Source organism: Taudactylus pleione, unplaced genomic scaffold, assembly GCF_031769625.1.
Source record: "Taudactylus pleione unplaced genomic scaffold, aTauple2 ptg003137l, whole genome shotgun sequence".
In the NCBI taxonomy this organism is placed as follows: Eukaryota; Metazoa; Chordata; class Amphibia; order Anura; family Myobatrachidae; genus Taudactylus; species Taudactylus pleione.
Genome location: NW_028287496.1, coordinates 4,909,141 through 4,927,615, shown reverse-complemented (window position 1 = coordinate 4,927,615; position 18,475 = coordinate 4,909,141). Strand labels below are relative to the sequence as shown.

The 18,475-nt window shown below is 43.2% G+C and overlaps 1 protein-coding gene across 1 annotated transcript in view; it reads right to left on the bottom strand.

Moving 5' to 3' along the window:
* LOC148430842 (pancreatic triacylglycerol lipase-like) overlaps window positions 1–18,475 on the bottom strand; it is a 309,192-nt gene that overhangs the window by 194,623 nt on the left and 96,094 nt on the right. The window contains exons 9-10 of the mRNA XM_088466434.1: window positions 17,210–17,329; window positions 13,696–13,815 (exon numbers count right to left, since the gene is read on the bottom strand). Coding sequence (XP_088322560.1) covers window positions 13,696–13,815; window positions 17,210–17,329 — 240 coding nt within the window. The remainder of the gene's footprint in view (window positions 1–13,695; window positions 13,816–17,209; window positions 17,330–18,475) is intronic.

Below are 18,475 nucleotides of genomic sequence, written 5' to 3'. Positions count from 1 at the left end.
TATGTGTAAGTATGCTGAGTGTGCATGTGTAAATATGCTGAGTGTGTATGTGTAAGTATGCTGAGTGTGTATGTGTAAGTATGCTGAGTGTGCATGTGTAAGTATGCTGAGTGAATATGTCTAAGTATGCTGAGTGTGTATGTGTAAGTATGCTGAGTGTGTATGTGTAAGTATGCTGTGTGTATGCTGAGTGTGTATGTGTAAGTATGCTGAGTGTGCATGTGTAAGTATGCTGAGTGTGCATGTGTAAGTATGCTGAGTGCACATGTGTAAGTATGCTGAGTGTGTATGTGTAAGTATGCTGTGTGTATGCTGATTGAGTATATGTAAGTATGCTGAGTGTGTATGTGTAAGTATGCTGTGTGTGTATGTGTAAGTATGCTGTGAGTAAGCTGAGTGAGTATGTGTAAGTATGCTGAGTGTGTATGTGTAAGTATGCTGTGTGTATGCTGAGTGTGTATGTGTAAGTATGCTGAGTGTGTATGTGTAAGTATGCTGTGTGTGTATGTGTAAGTATGCTGTGAGTAAGCTGAGTGAGTATGTGTAAGTATGCTGAGTGTGTATGTGTAAGTATGCTGAGTGTGTATGTGTAAGTATGCGTAGTGTGTATGTCTAAGTATGCTGAGTGTGTATGTGTAAGTATGCTGTGTGTGTGTATGCTGTGTGTATGTGTAAGTATGCTGAGTGTGTATGTGTAAGTATTCTGTGTGTATGCTGTGTGTGTATGTGTAAGTATGCTGTGTGTGTATGTGTAAGTATGCTGAGTGTGTATGTGTAAGTATGCTGTGTGTATGCTGTATGTGTAAGTATGCTCAGTGTGTATGTGTAAGTTTGCTGAGTGTGCATGTGTAAGTATGCTGAGTGAATATGTCTAAGTATGCTGAGTGTGTATGTGTAAGTATGCTGAGTGTGTATGTGTAAGTATGCTGTGTGTATGCTGAGTGTGTATGTGTAAGTATGCTGAGTGTGCATGTGTAAGTATGCTGAGTGTGCATGTGTAAGTATGCTGAGTGCACATGTGTAAGTATGCTGAGTGTGTATGTGTAAGTATGCTGTGTGTATGCTGATTGAGTATATGTAAGTATGCTGAGTGTGCATGTGTAAGTATGCTGAGTGTGTATGTGTAAGTATGCTGTGTGTATGCTGAGTGTGTATGTGTAAGTATGCTGAGTGTGTATGTGTAAGTATGCTGTGTGTGTATGTGTAAGTATACTGTGAGTAAGCTGAGTGAGTATGTGTAAGTATGTTGAGTGTGTATGTGTAAGTATGCTGAGTGTGTATGTGTAAGTATGCGTAGTGTGTATGTCTAAGTATGCTGAGTGTGTATGTGTAAGTATGCTGTGTGTGTGTATGCTGAGTGTGTATGTGTAAGTATGCTGTGTGTATGTGTAAGTATGCTGAGTGTGTATGTGTAAGTATTCTGTGTGTATGCTGTGTGTGTATGTGTAAGTATGCTGTGTGTGTATGTGTAAGTATGCTGAGTGTGTATGTGTAAGTATGCTGTGTGTATGCTGTATGTGTAAGTATGCTCAGTGTGTATGTGTAAGTTTGCTGAGTGTGCATGTGTAAGTATGCTGTGTGTATGCTGTGTGTGTATGTCTAAGTATGCTGAGTGTGTATGTTTAAGTATGCTGCGTGTGTATCTGTAAGTATGCTGTGTGTATGCTGAGTGTGTATGTGTAAGTATGCTGAGTGTGCATGTGTAAGTATGCTGAGTGTGTATGTCTAAGTATGCTGAGTGTGCATGTGTAAGTATGCTGAGTGTGTATATGTAAGTATGGTGTGTGTATGCTGAGTGTGTATGTGTAAGTATGCTGAGTGTGTATGTGTAAGTATTCTGTGTGTGTATGTGTAAGTATGCTGTGTGTGTATGTGTAAGTATGCTGTGTGTGTATGTGTAAGTATGCTGAGTGTGTAAGTCTAAGTATGCTGAGTGTGTATGTGTAAGTATGCTGTGTGTATGCTGAGTGTGTATGTGTAAGTATGCTGAGTGTGTATGTGTAAGTATGATGTGTGTGTATGTGTAAGTATGCTGTGAGTAAGCTGAGTGAGTATGTGTAAGTATGCTGAGTGTGTATGTGTAAGTATGCTGTGTGTGTATATGTAAGTATGCTGAGAGTGTATGTGTAAGTATGCTGTGTGTGTATGTGTAAGTATGTTGTGTGTATGCTGAGTGTGTATGTGTAAGTATGCTGAGTGTGTATGTGTAAGTATGATGTGTGTGTATGTGTAAGTATGCTGTGAGTAAGCTGAGTGAGTATGTGTAAGTATGCTGAGTGTGTATGTGTAAGTATGCTGTGTGTATGCTGAGTGTGTATGTGTAAGTATGCTGAGTGTGTATGTGTAAGTATGCTGAGTGTGTATGTGTAAGTATGCTGAGTGTGTATGTGTAAGTATGCTGAGTGTGCATGTGTAAGTATGCTGAGTGTGTATGTTTAAGTATGCTGAGTGTGTATCTGTAAGTATGCTGTGTGTATGCTGAGTGTGTATGTGTAAGTAAGCTGAATGTGCATGTGTAAGTATGCTGAGTGTGTATATGTAAGTATGCTGTGTGTATGCTGAGTGTGTATGTGTAAGTATGCTGAGTGTGTATGTGTAAGTATTCTGTGTGTGTATGTGTAAGTATGATGTGTGTGTATGTGTAAGTATGCTCTGTTTGTATATGTAAGTATGCTGAGAGTGTATGTGTAAGTATGCTGTGTGTGTATGTGTAAGTATGCTGAGTGTGTAAGTCTAAGTATGCTGAGTGTGCATGTGTAAGTATGCTGAGTGTGTATGTGTAAGTATGCTGTGTGTATGCTGAGTGTGTATGTGTAAGTATGCTGAGTGTGTATGTGTAAGTATGATGTGTGTGTATGTGTAAGTATGCTGTGAGTAAGCTGAGTGAGTATGTGTAAGTATGCTGAGTGTGTATGTGTAAGTATGCTGAGTGTGCATGTGTAAGTATGCTGAGTGTGTATGTCTAAGTATGCTGAGTGTGTATGTGTAAGTATGCTGTGTGTATGTGCAAGTATGCTGTGTGTGTATGTGTAAGTATGCTGTGTGTATGCTGTATGTGTAAGTATGCTGAGTGTGTATGTGTAAGTATGCTGAGTGTGCATGTGTAAGTATGCTGTGTGTATATGTAAGTATGCTGTGTGTATGCTGAGTGTGCATGTGTAAGTATGCTGAGTGTGTATGTGTAAGTATGCTGAGTGTGTATGTGTAAGTATGCTGTGTGTATGTGTAAGTATGCTGAGTGTGTATGTGTAAGTATGCTGTGTGTATGCTGAGTGTGTATGTGTAAGTATGCTGAGTGTGTATGTGTAAGTATGCTGTGTGTGTATGTGTAAGTATGCTGTGAGTAAGCTGAGTGAGTTTGTGTAAGTATGCTGAGTGTGAATGTGTAAGTATGCTGAGTGTGCATGTGTAAGTATGCTGAGTGTGTATGTCTAAGTATGCTGTGTGTATGCTGAGTGTGTATGTGTAAGTATGCTGTGTGTATGCTGAGTGTGTATGTGTAAGTATGCTGAGTGTGTATGTGTAAGTATGCTGTGTGTGTATGTGCAAGTATGCTCAGTGTGTATGTGTAAGAATGCTGTGTGTGTATGTGTAACTATGCTGAGTATGTATGTGTAAGTATGCTGTGTGTATGCTGTATGTGTAAGTATGCTGAGTGTGTATGTGTAAGTATGCTGAGTGTGCATGTGTAAGTATGCTGTGTGTATGTGTAAGTATGCTGTGTGTATGCTGAGTGTGCATGTGTAAGTATGCTGAGTGTGTATGTGTAAGTATGCTGAGTGTGTATGTGTAAGTATGCTGTGTGTATGTGTAAGTATGCTGTGTGTATGCTGAGTGTGTATGTGTAAGTATGCTGTGTGTATGCTGAGTGTGTATGTGTAAGTATGCTTAGTGTGTATGTGTAAGTATGCTGTGTGTGTATGTGCAAGTATGCTCAGTGTGTATGTGTAAGAATGCTGTGTGTGTATGTGTAACTATGCTGAGTGTTTATATGTAAGTATGCTGTGTGTATGCTGGGTGTGTATGTGTAAGTATGCTGAGTGTGTATGTGTAAGTATGCTGTGTGTGTATGTGTAAGTAAGCTGTGAGTAAGCTGAGTGAGTATGTGTAAGTATGCTGAGTGTGTATGTGTAAGTATGCTGAGTGTGCATGTGTAAAAATGCTGAGTGTGTATGTGTAAGTATGCTGTGTGTGTGTATGCTGAGTGTGTATGTGTAAGTATGCTGTGTGTATGTGTAAGTATGGTGAGTGTGTATGTGTAAGTATTCTGTGTGTATGCTGTGTGTGTATGTGTAAGTATGCTGTGTGTGTATGTGTAAGTATGCTCAATGTGTATGTGTAAGTATGCTGTGTGTGTATGTGTAAGTATGCTGAGTGTGTATGTGTAAGTATGCTGTGTGTATGCTGTATGTGTAAGTATGCTCAGTGTGTATGTGTAAGTATGCTGAGTGTGCATGTGTAAGTATGCTGTGTGTATGCTGAGTGTGCATGTGTAAGCAAGCTGAGTGTGTATGTGTAAGTATGCTGAGTGTGTATGCGTAAGTATGCTGAGTGTGTATGTGTAAGTATGCTGTGTGTATGTGCAAGTATGCTGTGTGTGTATGTGTAAGTATGCTGAGTGTGTATGTGTAAGTATGCTGAGTGTGTATGTGTAAGTATGCTGAGTGTGTAAGTCTAAGTATGCTGAGTGTGCATGTGTAAGTATGCTGAGTGTGTATGTGTAAGTATGCTGTGTGTATGCTGAGTGTGTATGTGTAAGTATGCTGAGTGTGCATGTGTAAGTATGCTGAGAGAATATGTGTAAGTATGCTGAGTGTGCATGTGTAAATATGCTGAGTGTGTATGTGTAAGTATGCTGAGTGTGTATGTGTAAGTATGCTGAGTGTGCATGTGTAAGTATGCTGAGTGAATATGTCTAAGTATGCTGAGTGTGTATGTGTAAGTATGCTGAGTGTGTATGTGTAAGTATGCTGTGTGTATGCTGAGTGTGTATGTGTAAGTATGCTGAGTGTGCATGTGTAAGTATGCTGAGTGTGCATGTGTAAGTATGCTGAGTGCACATGTGTAAGTATGCTGAGTGTGTATGTGTAAGTATGCTGTGTGTATGCTGATTGAGTATATGTAAGTATGCTGAGTGTGTATGTGTAAGTATGCTGTGTGTGTATGTGTAAGTATGCTGTGAGTAAGCTGAGTGAGTATGTGTAAGTATGCTGAGTGTGTATGTGTAAGTATGCTGTGTGTATGCTGAGTGTGTATGTGTAAGTATGCTGAGTGTGTATGTGTAAGTATGCTGTGTGTGTATGTGTAAGTATGCTGTGAGTAAGCTGAGTGAGTATGTGTAAGTATGCTGAGTGTGTATGTGTAAGTATGCTGAGTGTGTATGTGTAAGTATGCGTAGTGTGTATGTCTAAGTATGCTGAGTGTGTATGTGTAAGTATGCTGTGTGTGTGTATGCTGTGTGTATGTGTAAGTATGCTGAGTTTGTATGTGTAAGTATTCTGTGTGTATGCTGTGTGTGTATGTGTAAGTATGCTGTGTGTGTATGTGTAAGTATGCTGAGTGTGTATGTGTAAGTATGCTGTGTGTATGCTGTATGTGTAAGTATGCTCAGTGTGTATGTGTAAGTTTGCTGAGTGTGCATGTGTAAGTATGCTGAGTGAATATGTCTAAGTATGCTGAGTGTGTATGTGTAAGTATGCTGAGTGTGTATGTGTAAGTATGCTGTGTGTATGCTGAGTGTGTATGTGTAAGTATGCTGAGTGTGCATGTGTAAGTATGCTGAGTGTGCATGTGTAAGTATGCTGAGTGCACATGTGTAAGTATGCTGAGTGTGTATGTGTAAGTATGCTGTGTGTATGCTGATTGAGTATATGTAAGTATGCTGAGTGTGAATGTGTAAGTATGCTGAGTGTGTATGTGTAAGTATGCTGTGTGTATGCTGAGTGTGTATGTGTAAGTATGCTGAGTGTGTATGTGTAAGTATGCTGTGTGTGTATGTGTAAGTATACTGTGAGTAAGCTGAGTGAGTATGTGTAAGTATGTTGAGTGTGTATGTGTAAGTATGCTGAGTGTGTATGTGTAAGTATGCGTAGTGTGTATGTCTAAGTATGCTGAGTGTGTATGTGTAAGTATGCTGTGTGTGTGTATGCTGAGTGTGTATGTGTAAGTATGCTGTGTGTATGTGTAAGTATGCTGAGTGTGTATGTGTAAGTATTCTGTGTGTATGCTGTGTGTGTATGTGTAAGTATGCTGTGTGTGTATGTGTAAGTATGCTGAGTGTGTATGTGTAAGTATGCTGTGTGTATGCTGTATGTGTAAGTATGCTCAGTGTGTATGTGTAAGTTTGCTGAGTGTGCATGTGTAAGTATGCTGTGTGTATGCTGTGTGTGTATGTCTAAGTATGCTGAGTGTGTATGTTTAAGTATGCTGCGTGTGTATCTGTAAGTATGCTGTGTGTATGCTGAGTGTGTATGTGTAAGTATGCTGAGTGTGCATGTGTAAGTATGCTGAGTGTGTATGTCTAAGTATGCTGAGTGTGCATGTGTAAGTATGCTGAGTGTGTATATGTAAGTATGGTGTGTGTATGCTGAGTGTGTATGTGTAAGTATGCTGAGTGTGTATGTGTAAGTATTCTGTGTGTGTATGTGTAAGTATGCTGTGTGTGTATGTGTAAGTATGCTGTGTGTGTATGTGTAAGTATGCTGAGTGTGTAAGTCTAAGTATGCTGAGTGTGTATGTGTAAGTATGCTGTGTGTATGCTGAGTGTGTATGTGTAAGTATGCTGAGTGTGTATGTGTAAGTATGATGTGTGTGTATGTGTAAGTATGCTGTGAGTAAGCTGAGTGAGTATGTGTAAGTATGCTGAGTGTGTATGTGTAAGTATGCTGTGTGTGTATATGTAAGTATGCTGAGAGTGTATGTGTAAGTATGCTGTGTGTGTATGTGTAAGTATGTTGTGTGTATGCTGAGTGTGTATGTGTAAGTATGCTGAGTGTGTATGTGTAAGTATGATGTGTGTGTATGTGTAAGTATGCTGTGAGTAAGCTGAGTGAGTATGTGTAAGTATGCTGAGTGTGTATGTGTAAGTATGCTGTGTGTATGCTGAGTGTGTATGTGTAAGTATGCTGAGTGTGTATGTGTAAGTATGCTGAGTGTGTATGTGTAAGTATGCTGAGTGTGTATGTGTAAGTATGCTGAGTGTGCATGTGTAAGTATGCTGAGTGTGTATGTTTAAGTATGCTGAGTGTGTATCTGTAAGTATGCTGTGTGTATGCTGAGTGTGTATGTGTAAGTAAGCTGAATGTGCATGTGTAAGTATGCTGAGTGTGTATATGTAAGTATGCTGTGTGTATGCTGAGTGTGTATGTGTAAGTATGCTGAGTGTGTATGTGTAAGTATTCTGTGTGTGTATGTGTAAGTATGATGTGTGTGTATGTGTAAGTATGCTCTGTTTGTATATGTAAGTATGCTGAGAGTGTATGTGTAAGTATGCTGTGTGTGTATGTGTAAGTATGCTGAGTGTGTAAGTCTAAGTATGCTGAGTGTGCATGTGTAAGTATGCTGAGTGTGTATGTGTAAGTATGCTGTGTGTATGCTGAGTGTGTATGTGTAAGTATGCTGAGTGTGTATGTGTAAGTATGATGTGTGTGTATGTGTAAGTATGCTGTGAGTAAGCTGAGTGAGTATGTGTAAGTATGCTGAGTGTGTATGTGTAAGTATGCTGAGTGTGCATGTGTAAGTATGCTGAGTGTGTATGTCTAAGTATGCTGAGTGTGTATGTGTAAGTATGCTGTGTGTATGTGCAAGTATGCTGTGTGTGTATGTGTAAGTATGCTGTGTGTATGCTGTATGTGTAAGTATGCTGAGTGTGTATGTGTAAGTATGCTGAGTGTGCATGTGTAAGTATGCTGTGTGTATATGTAAGTATGCTGTGTGTATGCTGAGTGTGCATGTGTAAGTATGCTGAGTGTGTATGTGTAAGTATGCTGAGTGTGTATGTGTAAGTATGCTGTGTGTATGTGTAAGTATGCTGAGTGTGTATGTGTAAGTATGCTGTGTGTATGCTGAGTGTGTATGTGTAAGTATGCTGAGTGTGTATGTGTAAGTATGCTGTGTGTGTATGTGTAAGTATGCTGTGAGTAAGCTGAGTGAGTTTGTGTAAGTATGCTGAGTGTGAATGTGTAAGTATGCTGAGTGTGTATGTCTAAGTATGCTGTGTGTATGCTGAGTGTGTATGTGTAAGTATGCTGTGTGTATGCTGAGTGTGTATGTGTAAGTATGCTGAGTGTGTATGTGTAAGTATGCTGTGTGTGTATGTGCAAGTATGCTTAGTGTGTATGTGTAAGAATGCTGTGTGTGTATGTGTAACTATGCTGAGTATGTATGTGTAAGTATGCTGTGTGTATGCTGTATGTGTAAGTATGCTGAGTGTGTATGTGTAAGTATGCTGAGTGTGTATGTGTAAGTATGCTGTGTGTATGTGTAAGTATGCTGTGTGTGTATGTGTAAGTATGCTGTGTGTATGCTGAGTGTGTATGTGTAAGTATGCTGAGTGTGCATGTGTAAGTATGCTGAGTGTGTATGTGTAAGTATGCTGAGTGTGTAGGTGTAAGTATGCTGTGAGTATGCTCTGTGTGTATTTGTAAGTATGCTGAGTGTGTATGTGTAAGTATGCTGTGTGTATGCTGAGTGTGTAAGTATGCTGAGTGTGCATGTGTAAGTATGCTGAGAGTATATGTGTAAGTATGCTGTGTGTATGTGTAAGTATGCTGTGTGTATGCTGAGTGTGTATGTGTAAGTATGCTGAGTGTGTATGTGTAAGTATTCTGAGTGTGTATGTGTAAGAATGCTGAGTGTGTAAATATGCTGTGTGTATGTGTAAGTATTCTGAGTGTCTATGTGTAAGTATGCTGTGTGTTTGTGTAAGTATTCTGAGTGTGTATGTGTAAGCATGCTGTGTATGTGTAAGTATTCTGAATGTGTATGTGTAAGTATGCTGTGTGTGTATGTGTAAGTATGCTGTGTGTATATGTAAACTATGTATATGTAAGCTATGTGTGCGCATGCTGTGTTTGTGTATGTAAGCTACGTGTGCGCATGCTGTGTATGTGTATGTAAGCTATGTGTGCGCATGCTGTGTATGTAAGCTACGTGTGCGCAGGCTGTGTATGTGTATGGAAGCTATATGTGCGCAGGCTGTGTATGTGTATGGAAGCTATGTGTGCGCAGGCTGTGTATGGAATCTATGTGTGCGCAGGCTGTGTATGTGTATGTAAGCTATGTGTGCGCAGGCTGTGTATGTAAGCTATGTGTGCGCAGGCTGTGCATGTGTATGTAAGCTATGTGTGCGCAGGCTGTGTATGTGTATTTAAGCTTTGTGTGCGCAGGCTGTGTATGTAAGCTATGTGTGCGCAGGCTGTGTATGTAAGCTATGTGTGCGCAGGCTGTGTATGTGTATGTAAGCTATGTGTGCGCAAGCTGTGTATGTAAGCTATGTGTGCGCAGGCAGTGTATGTAAACAATGTGTGCACAGGCTGTGTATGTAAGCTATGTGTGCGCAGGCTGTGTATGTGTATGGAAGCTATGTGTGCGCAGACTGTGTATGTGTATGTTAGCTATGTGTGCGCATGCTGTGTATGTGTATGGAAGCTATGTGTGCGCAGCCTGTGTATGTGTATGTAAGCTATGTGTGCGCAGGCTGTGTATGTAAGCTACGTGTGTGCATGCTGTGTATGTGTATGTAAGCTATGTGTGCGCAGGCTTTGTATGTGTATGTAAGCTTTGTGTGCGCAGGTTGTGTATGTGTATGTAAGCTATGTGTGCGCAGGCTGTGTATGTGTATGTAAGCTATGTGTGCGCAGGCTGTGTATGGAAGCTCTGTGTGCGCAGGCTGTGTATGTGAATGGAAGCTATGTGTGCGCATGCTGTGTATATGTATGGAAGCTATGTGTGCGCAGGTTGTGTATGTGTATGGAAGCTAGGTGTGCGCAGGCTGTGTATGGAAGCTAGGTGTGCGCAGGCTGTGTATTTGTATGTAAGCTATGTGTGCGTAGGCTGTGTATGTGTATGGAAGCTATGTGTGCGCATGCTGTGTATATGTATGGAAGCTATGTGTGCGCAGGCTGTGTATGTGTATGGAAGCTAGGTGTGCGCAGGCTGTGTTTGGAAGCTATGTGTGCGCAGGCTGTGTATGGAAGCTAGGTGTGCGCAAGCTGTGTATGTGTGTGGAAGCTATGTGTGCGCAGGCTGTGTATGTGTATGGAAGCTACGTGTGCGCAGGCTGTGTATGTGTATGGAAGCTACGTGTGCGCAGGCTATGTATTTGTATGTAAGCTATGTGTGCGCAGGCTGTGTATGTGTATGTAAGCTTTGTGTGCGCAGGCTGTGCATGTGTATGTAAGCTATGTGTGCGCAGGCTGTGTATGTGTATGTAAGCTATGTGTGCGCAGGCTGTGTATGTGTATGTAAGCTATGTGAGCGCAGGCTGTTTATGTGTATGTAAGCTATGTGAGCGCAGGCTGTGTATGTGTGTGTAAGCTATGTGTGCGCATGCTGTGTATGTGTGTGTAAGCTTTGTGTGTGCAGGCTGTGTATGTGTGTGTAAGCTTTGTGTGCGCAGGCTGTGTATGTGTATGTAAGCTATGTGAGCGCAGGCTGTTTATGTGTATGTAAGCTATGTGAGCGCAGGCTGTGTATGTGTGTGTAAGTAATGTGTGCGCAGGCTGTGTATGTGTGTGTAAGCTTTGTGTGCGCAGGCTGTGTATGTGTATGTAAGCTATGTGAGCGCAGGCTGTGTTTGTGTATGTAAGCTATGTGAGCGCAGGCTGTTTATGTGTATGTAAGCTATGTGAGCGCAGGCTGTGTATGTGTGTGTAAGCTATGTGTGCGCAGGCTGTGTATGTGTGTGTAAGCTATTTGTGCGCATGCTGTGTATGTATATGGATGCTATGTGTGCGCAGGCTGTGTATGTGTGTGTAAGCTATGTGTGCGCAGGCTGTGTATGTGTGTGTAAGCTATGTGTGCGCAGGCTTTGTATGTGTGTGTAAGCTATGTGTGCGCAGGCTGTGTATGTGTATGGATGCTATGTGTGCGCAGGCTTTGTATGTGTATGTAAGCTATGTGTGTGCAAGCTGTGTATGTGTATGGATGCTATGTGTGCGCATGCTATGTATGTGTATGGAAGCTATGTGTGCGCAAGCTGTGTATGTGTGTGTAAGCTATGTGTGCGCAGGCTGTGTATGGGTGTGTAAGCTATGTGTGCGCAGGCTGTGTATGTGTGTGTAAGCTATGTGTGCGCAGGCTGTGTATGTGTATGGATGCTATGTGTGCGCAGGCTGTGTATGTGTATGTAAGCTATGTGTGCGCAAGCTGTGTATGTGTGCATACGTGTGTGTTAGTTTATATTCAAAGATCTATCTAGCCATCAACCACCCTTAAAAATCCTGCGTTTGCCCCTGCAGCGGGCAGCAGAGTGACCGTGCTGCGGGGTTACCAGCGCGGAGGAGTAGTGACCACCAGTGAGCTGCAGATCTACCAGTGGGTCCCTGGGGAGTTACAGTACTGGTGACTGGGGAGGTAGAGTGTCCTCCAGGCAGCTGTACATTGCTGGTGAGGCACTGTTTATATTATTTCATTACAATGTCCTCCCACTCTCTGTAAATGCACTGCTGTGTGTTACGCTCTGTAAATGCACTGCTGTGTGTTACGCACTGTAAATGCACTGCTGTGTGTTACGCTCTGTAAATGCACTGCTGTGTGTTACGCACTGTAAATGCACTGCTGTGTGTTAAGCTTTGTAAATGCACTGCTGTGTGTTACGCTCTGTAAATGCACTCCTGTGTGTTACGCACTGTAAATGCACTGCTGTGTGTTACGCTCTGTAAATGCACTACTGTTTGTTACGCTCTGTAAATGCACTGCTGTGTGTTACGCTTTGTAAATGCACTGCTGTGTGTTACGCTCTGTAAATGCACTGCTGTGTGTTACGCACTGTAAATGCACTGCTGTGTGTTACGCTTTGTAAATGCACTGCTGTGTGTTACGCTCTGTAAATGCACTCCTGTGTGTTACGCACTGTAAATGCACTGCTGTGTGTTACGCTCTGTAAATGCACTACTGTGTGTTACGCTCTGTAAATGCACTGCTGTGTGTTACGCTTTGTAAATGCACTGCTGTGTGTTACGCTCTGTAAATGCACTGCTGTGTGTTACGCTCTGTAAATGCACTGCTGTGTGTTACGCTCTGTAAATGCACTGCTGTGTGATACACTCTGTAAATGCACTGCTGTGTGTTACACTCTATAAATGCACTGCTCTGTGTTACGCTCTGTAAATGCACTGCTGTGTGTTACGCTCTGTAAATGCACTGCTGTGTGTTACACTCTGTAAATGCACTGCTGTGTGTGGGCCACTATATTTATGGGGTACTCCTGTGTGTGATGCATTGTATATATGCCTACCACTAATCTTCTCCTTGGCCCAGCTGCTGTCTACCCTTACTGCCACCCTACCCCAGCACTGCCTGCCCCTTACCTCCAGTAATGCCCCAGCTGCTGTATACCATTACACACTCCTTATCCTTCAGCACTGCCAGCCACTAACCTTCTCTTTGCCCCCTTTACTGCCCAAGCTACCTACAGTTTCACCCTCCCTACCAGGCCCTAACTTCCTCCTTGCCCTCAGTACTGCCCAAGTTGCTATCTATCCTCGCCCCCTAACTACCCCCAGCATTGCCTGCCCCAACCACCTCCATGCCCATAGTACTGCCTCAGCTGCTATCTACACTTGCCCCCTCTCTACCCCCAGCACTGCCTGCCCCTAACCACCTCCTTGCCCATAGTACTGCCTCAGCTGCTATCTACACTTGCCCCCTCTCTACCCCCAGCACTGCCTGCCCCTAACCACCTCCTTTCCCATAGTACTGCCTCAGCTGCTATGTACACTTGCCCCCTCTCTACCCTCAGTATTGTTTGCCCCAGCCCCCTCCTTGCACCCCAATACTGTGTCAGCTGTTATCTATCCTTGCCCCCCAGCACTGTTGCGATTGCTGTCTGCACTTACCCCCTCCCTAGCCCCAGCACTGCCTGACCTTACTCCCCTCTGCCCCATCTTCTCCCTGCCTTTCCCCCCAGCTCTACCCCAACTGCTACCTGCCCACCAGCACTGTCCCAGCTGCTGCCTGCTTTCACCCCACCATAATATGTGATGGGACCCAGGAACGGTGGAGTAGGATTCCAATTTTATAAAGCTAGGGGTCCCTGGGACCCTCAAATGTTTCCGTTTTTCGCAATCACTAAAACCCCAACTACACTGTACAATACATGCCGCTAACACGCCGTCTTATATACGGACCTGAAGAAATTACCCTGCCATGGGAAGTTAGTAAATGTTTCATGGGAGAGGAGTAAAATCCAAAAGCACTAAGCAACAGTAACCAATCAGCAATGAGCTTCTGTCTGCCTAGTGAAAGATGATGATGGTGTCTGGGTGGCTTTAAACCCGGCTGAGTGCGTTTTCTCAGTCATCCCGCAGTCTGGCTTCATAAATGGACACATAACTATTTACTGCAGGTGCCGCTCAGGAACAGCATTACAGCCTGGCTACTATACAGCCTGAGTTCCAGGCCAAGCATTCATCCTATGTGCAGGATATACAGCAATCTCAAGGCCAGAACCAGCAATAAGAGGATAATATTTACCACTCCAAACATCTTCAACATTGGCGTTGGGGTTCTGCTTGTTCTGAGGACAACCAGGCATATTAACTCCACCGTTTGGGAAGAAATCCAAGTGACCAATAACCTGACTCATTCCAAGTCCTGAAAGACACATATTTATGTTAAGTCAGTGAATGAAATATAAAAATGTGCTTATTTGTAATTCTTAGGGTCAGTTATGTGGCAGGGACAGGGATGTGCTGACCTGTCATCCTTAGGGTCAGTTATGTGGCAGGGACAGGGATGTGCTGACCTGTCATCCTTAGGGTCAGTTATGTGGCAGGGACAGGGATGTGCTGACCTGTCATCCTTAGGGTCAGTTATGTGGCGGGGACAGGGATGTGCTGACCTGTGATCCTTAGGGTCAGTTATGTCGCGGGGACAGGCATGTGCTGACCTGTCATCCTTAGGGTCAGTTATGTGGTGAGGACAGGGATGTGCTGACCTGTCATCTTTAGGGTCAGTTATGTGGCGGGGACAGGGATGTGCTGACCTGTCATCCTTAGGGTCAGTTATGTGGTGAGGACAGGGATGTGCTGACCTGTCATCCTTAGGGTCAGTTATGTGGCGGGGACAGGAATGTGCTGACCTGTCATCCTTAGGGTCAGTTATGTGGTGGGGACAGGGATGTGCTGACCTGTCATCCTTAGGGTCAGTTATGTGGTGGGGACAGGGATGTGCTGACCTGTCATCCTTAGGGACAGTTATGTGTTGAGGACAGGGATGTGCTGACCGGTCATCCTAAGGGTCAGTTATGTGATGTGGTGGCAGGGATGTTATGACCTTTCACCCTTAGGGTCAGTTATGTGGTGGGGGACAGGGATGTGCTGACCTGTCATCCTTAGGGCCATTTATATGGTGGGGACAGGGATGTGCTAACCTATTACCCTTAGATTCAGTTATGTGGTGAGGACAGGGATGTGCTGAACTGTCATCCTTAGGGTCAGTTATGTGGTGATGGAGAGGGATGTGCTGAACTGTCATCCTTAGGGTCAGTTATGTGGTGGGGACAGGGATGTGCTGACCTGTCACCCTTAGGGTCAGTTATGTGGTGGGGACAGGAATGTGCTGACCTATCATCCTTAGGGTCAGTTATGTGGTGAGGACAGGGATGTGCTGAACTGTCATCCTTAGGGTCAGTTATGTGGTGGGGACAGGAATATGCTGGCCTATCATCCTTAGGGTCAAGTTATGTGGTGGGGACAGGGATGTGCTGACCTGTCATCCTTATGGTCAGTTATGTGGTGAGGACAGGGATGTGCTGAACTGTCATCCTTTGGATCAGTTATGTGGTGGGGACAGGAATATGCTGGCCTGTCACCCTTAGGGTCAGTTATGTGGTGAGGACAGGGATGTGCTGACCTGTCATCCTTAGAGTCAGTTATGTGGTGAGGACAGGGATGTGCTGACCTGTCATCCTTAGGGTCAGTTATGTGGTGGGGACAGGGATGTGCTGACATGTCATCCTTAGGGTCAGTTATGTGGTGGGGGACAGGGAAGTGCTGACCTGTCATCCTTAGGGTCAATTATGAGGTGGGGACAGGGATGTGCTGACCGGTCATCCTTAGGGTCAGTTATGTGGTGAGGACAGGGATGTGCTGACCTGTCTTCCTTAGGGTCAAGTTATATGGTGGGGACAGGGATGTGCTGACCTGTCATACTTAGGGTCAAGTTATGTGGTGAGGACAGGGATGTACTGACCTGTCATCCTTAGGGTCAGTTATGTGGTGAGGACAGGGATGTGCTGACCTGGCATCCTTAGGCTCAGTTATGTGGTGGGGACAGGGATGTGCTGACCGTCACCCTTAGGTTCAGTTTTGTTGTGGGGACAGGGATGTTCTGACCTGTTACCCTTAGGGTCAGTTATGTGTTGGGGACAGGGATGTGATGACCTGTCACCCTTAGGAGTAAATTTACTAAAAATCAAGATTCGTCAAGATGACCATCTCAGGAGAGTTTAGGCATGATTTTCTACTCGCAAATGGACTAAAGGCAAAGTCGGGTGAGTTAGAGTGAGATTTCTCTCTTCTCAATGAGATAGCAAACTCGAATCTTATCCCCATCGGGCAAACTCGGAAGTACTTTTCACCTAAAAGATACAGCTCGCAAAAATTTACCAAGAATCGAGATGAGAAGTTCAGGTGAGATGACTGCAAACTCTCTGCCAAATTGACGTTTTAAACACTCACCTCCAGAGCTGCGAGTTTGACTGAAACATACACAAATCATTGTGATTTGTGTATGTTTCTTTCTGTGAATTGTTAAAACAGGGTTAATTTTTTTTTTTAAATTACATGAGGTCCCCCTCAAAAGACTAACCAGCCCTGGACTTGTCAGCCAGTCCTGGTTCTTAAAATTACAGGGAACAAAATGTGTAGGGTTCCACTGTAATTTGAGAACTAGCACCAGGCAGCATGGACAGAGCTGGTTTTAAATATAGGGTGAAACAATTTTGCGTGAGGTTCCACCTATATTTAAAACCATCTCTGTACCCTTTCACCGGGCCCCCCAGCCACAGCATCAACCCTGACCACTAGTCAGCCGAGGCCAGGGATCCCTGGGGAGTTGGGTACCCCCCCAATAAAGGGGTCCCCCTCTCCAGGGCACCCCAGGCCTAGATTGATAGCCCGGTACTATCTCCACCACCCCTGGGTGGTGGGTGGCGGGTTGATAGTGTATGTAGTATTTAAAAATTAGAATTAACAACATTGTCTTTACAGTGGAACTACAGGTCCCAGTAAGCCTCCCCCACATGCTGGTACTTGGAGAACCCTAAGGGGCACTACTACTGCATGACTTAATGTATATAAGTGTACTACTGCATGGCAAATGTGTATAAGGGGTACTACTGTGTGGCATAACCTGAATTGGCTCTGTGTGTCATAACATGAATGGGTTCTGTGATGGGGAAAATGTATGTTTTTTTTATACTTCTGGTGGGCCCTTTTAAGACCTTGCTATGTGGTCCCCAAAGTTTTAGTTACGCACTTGCATGTTAACACAGAGGGCTGACTAATATATATGGTCACTTTAAAAAGGACTAACTCTGGATTTAATGAACTTGTGTGAGTCATAAAGTTTGCTCAGACTGAGGTTAAAAGGATACTTTTGTAGCTTTTACACAGGATTTTTCTCAGTCTGCCAATTTCCACTGGAGCCAGCCCCAACACTTAAGGAATTTGAGTGTCCCTATTTTTAGGGATTGTGTGACAGTGTGTGTCCCTGATGAAGTTCAAACCTAGGCAAAAACCTTATCCTGGTCAAACTACACCACCCTGTAAAATTTGGTGGAGCTAGGTCCAAAACTCTGGCCGTGCATAAAAGACAAACAGACAGACACGCTTTCTTGCTAATTATATAGATAAATACATATGATAAAACCTACAATATTTAACTAATGCACTTCCCTATAATATATATTGGTATAAAGGTTACAGTAGATAAGCACAGAAGGGCACAACAGTCAGACAATTGTCATACACTACAAAAAACCAACCCAGGTCAGGAAGTACAGAACCGGCATCTGTGTGGATCACATCAACGAGATTAGCATCTGACAGATCCAGCCTGACTTCTGGATCTGTGTTCTGGAAATATGGTTCTGCTGGGTCCAGGCCTGATGAGAGAGAACCGAAAAGAAGAATCAACCAACAGGACAAATACAATGGTATTGTTCTGCCAATGTAACAAACCTGGTATATGTGCTGCAGGGTGGACTAAACAGGTGTAGGTGCTACAGGAGGAAATAAACAGGTATATGCACTGCAGGGGGAACTGTGCATAGGGGAAACAAACCTCAATCTACTGGTGCAACTAAACATGTATTATTCTGCAGGTATAACTGATCAGGTGTATCATTCTGTAGGTGTAACTAATCAGGTGTATCATTCTGTAGGTGTAACTAATCAGGTGTATCATTCTGTAGGTGTATCAATCTGTAGGTGTAACTAATCAGGTGTATCATTCTGTAGGTGTATCATTCTGTAGGTGTAACTAATCAGGTGTATCATTCTGTAGGTGTATCAATCTGTAGGTGTAACTAATCAGGTGTATCATTCTGTAGGTGTATCTAACCAGGTGTATCATTCTGTAGGTGTATCATTCTGTAGGTGTATCTAGCCAGGTGTATCATTCTGTAGGTGTAACTAACCAGGTGTATTATTATGTAGGTGTAACTAATAATGTGTATCATTCTGTAGGTGTGACTAAACAGGTAGATCATTCTGTTGGTGTAACTAATCAGGTGTATCATTCTGTAGGTGTAACTAATCAGGTGTATCATTCTGTAGGTGTAACTAATCATGTGTATCATTATGTAGGTGTAACTAATCAGGTGTATCTAACCAGGTGTATCATTCTGTAGGTGTACCATTATGTAGGTGTATCTAATCAGGTGTATCATTCTGTAGGTGTAACTAATCAGGTGTATCATTCTGTAGGTGTAACTAAACTAATCAGGTGTATCATTCTGTAGGTGTATCATTCTGTAGGTGTAACTAATCAGGTGTATCATTCTGTAGGTGTAACTAATCAGGTGTATCATTCTGTAGGTGTATCATTCTGTAGGTGTAACTAATCAGGTGTGTCATTCTGTATGTGTAACTAATCAGGTGTATCATTCTGTAGGTGTAACTAACCAGGTGTATCATTTTGTAGGTGTATCTAACCAGGTGTATCATTCTGTAGGTGTATCATTCTGTAGGTGTATCTAAGCAGGTGTATCATTCTGTAGGTGTATCTAACCAGGTGTATCATTCTGTAG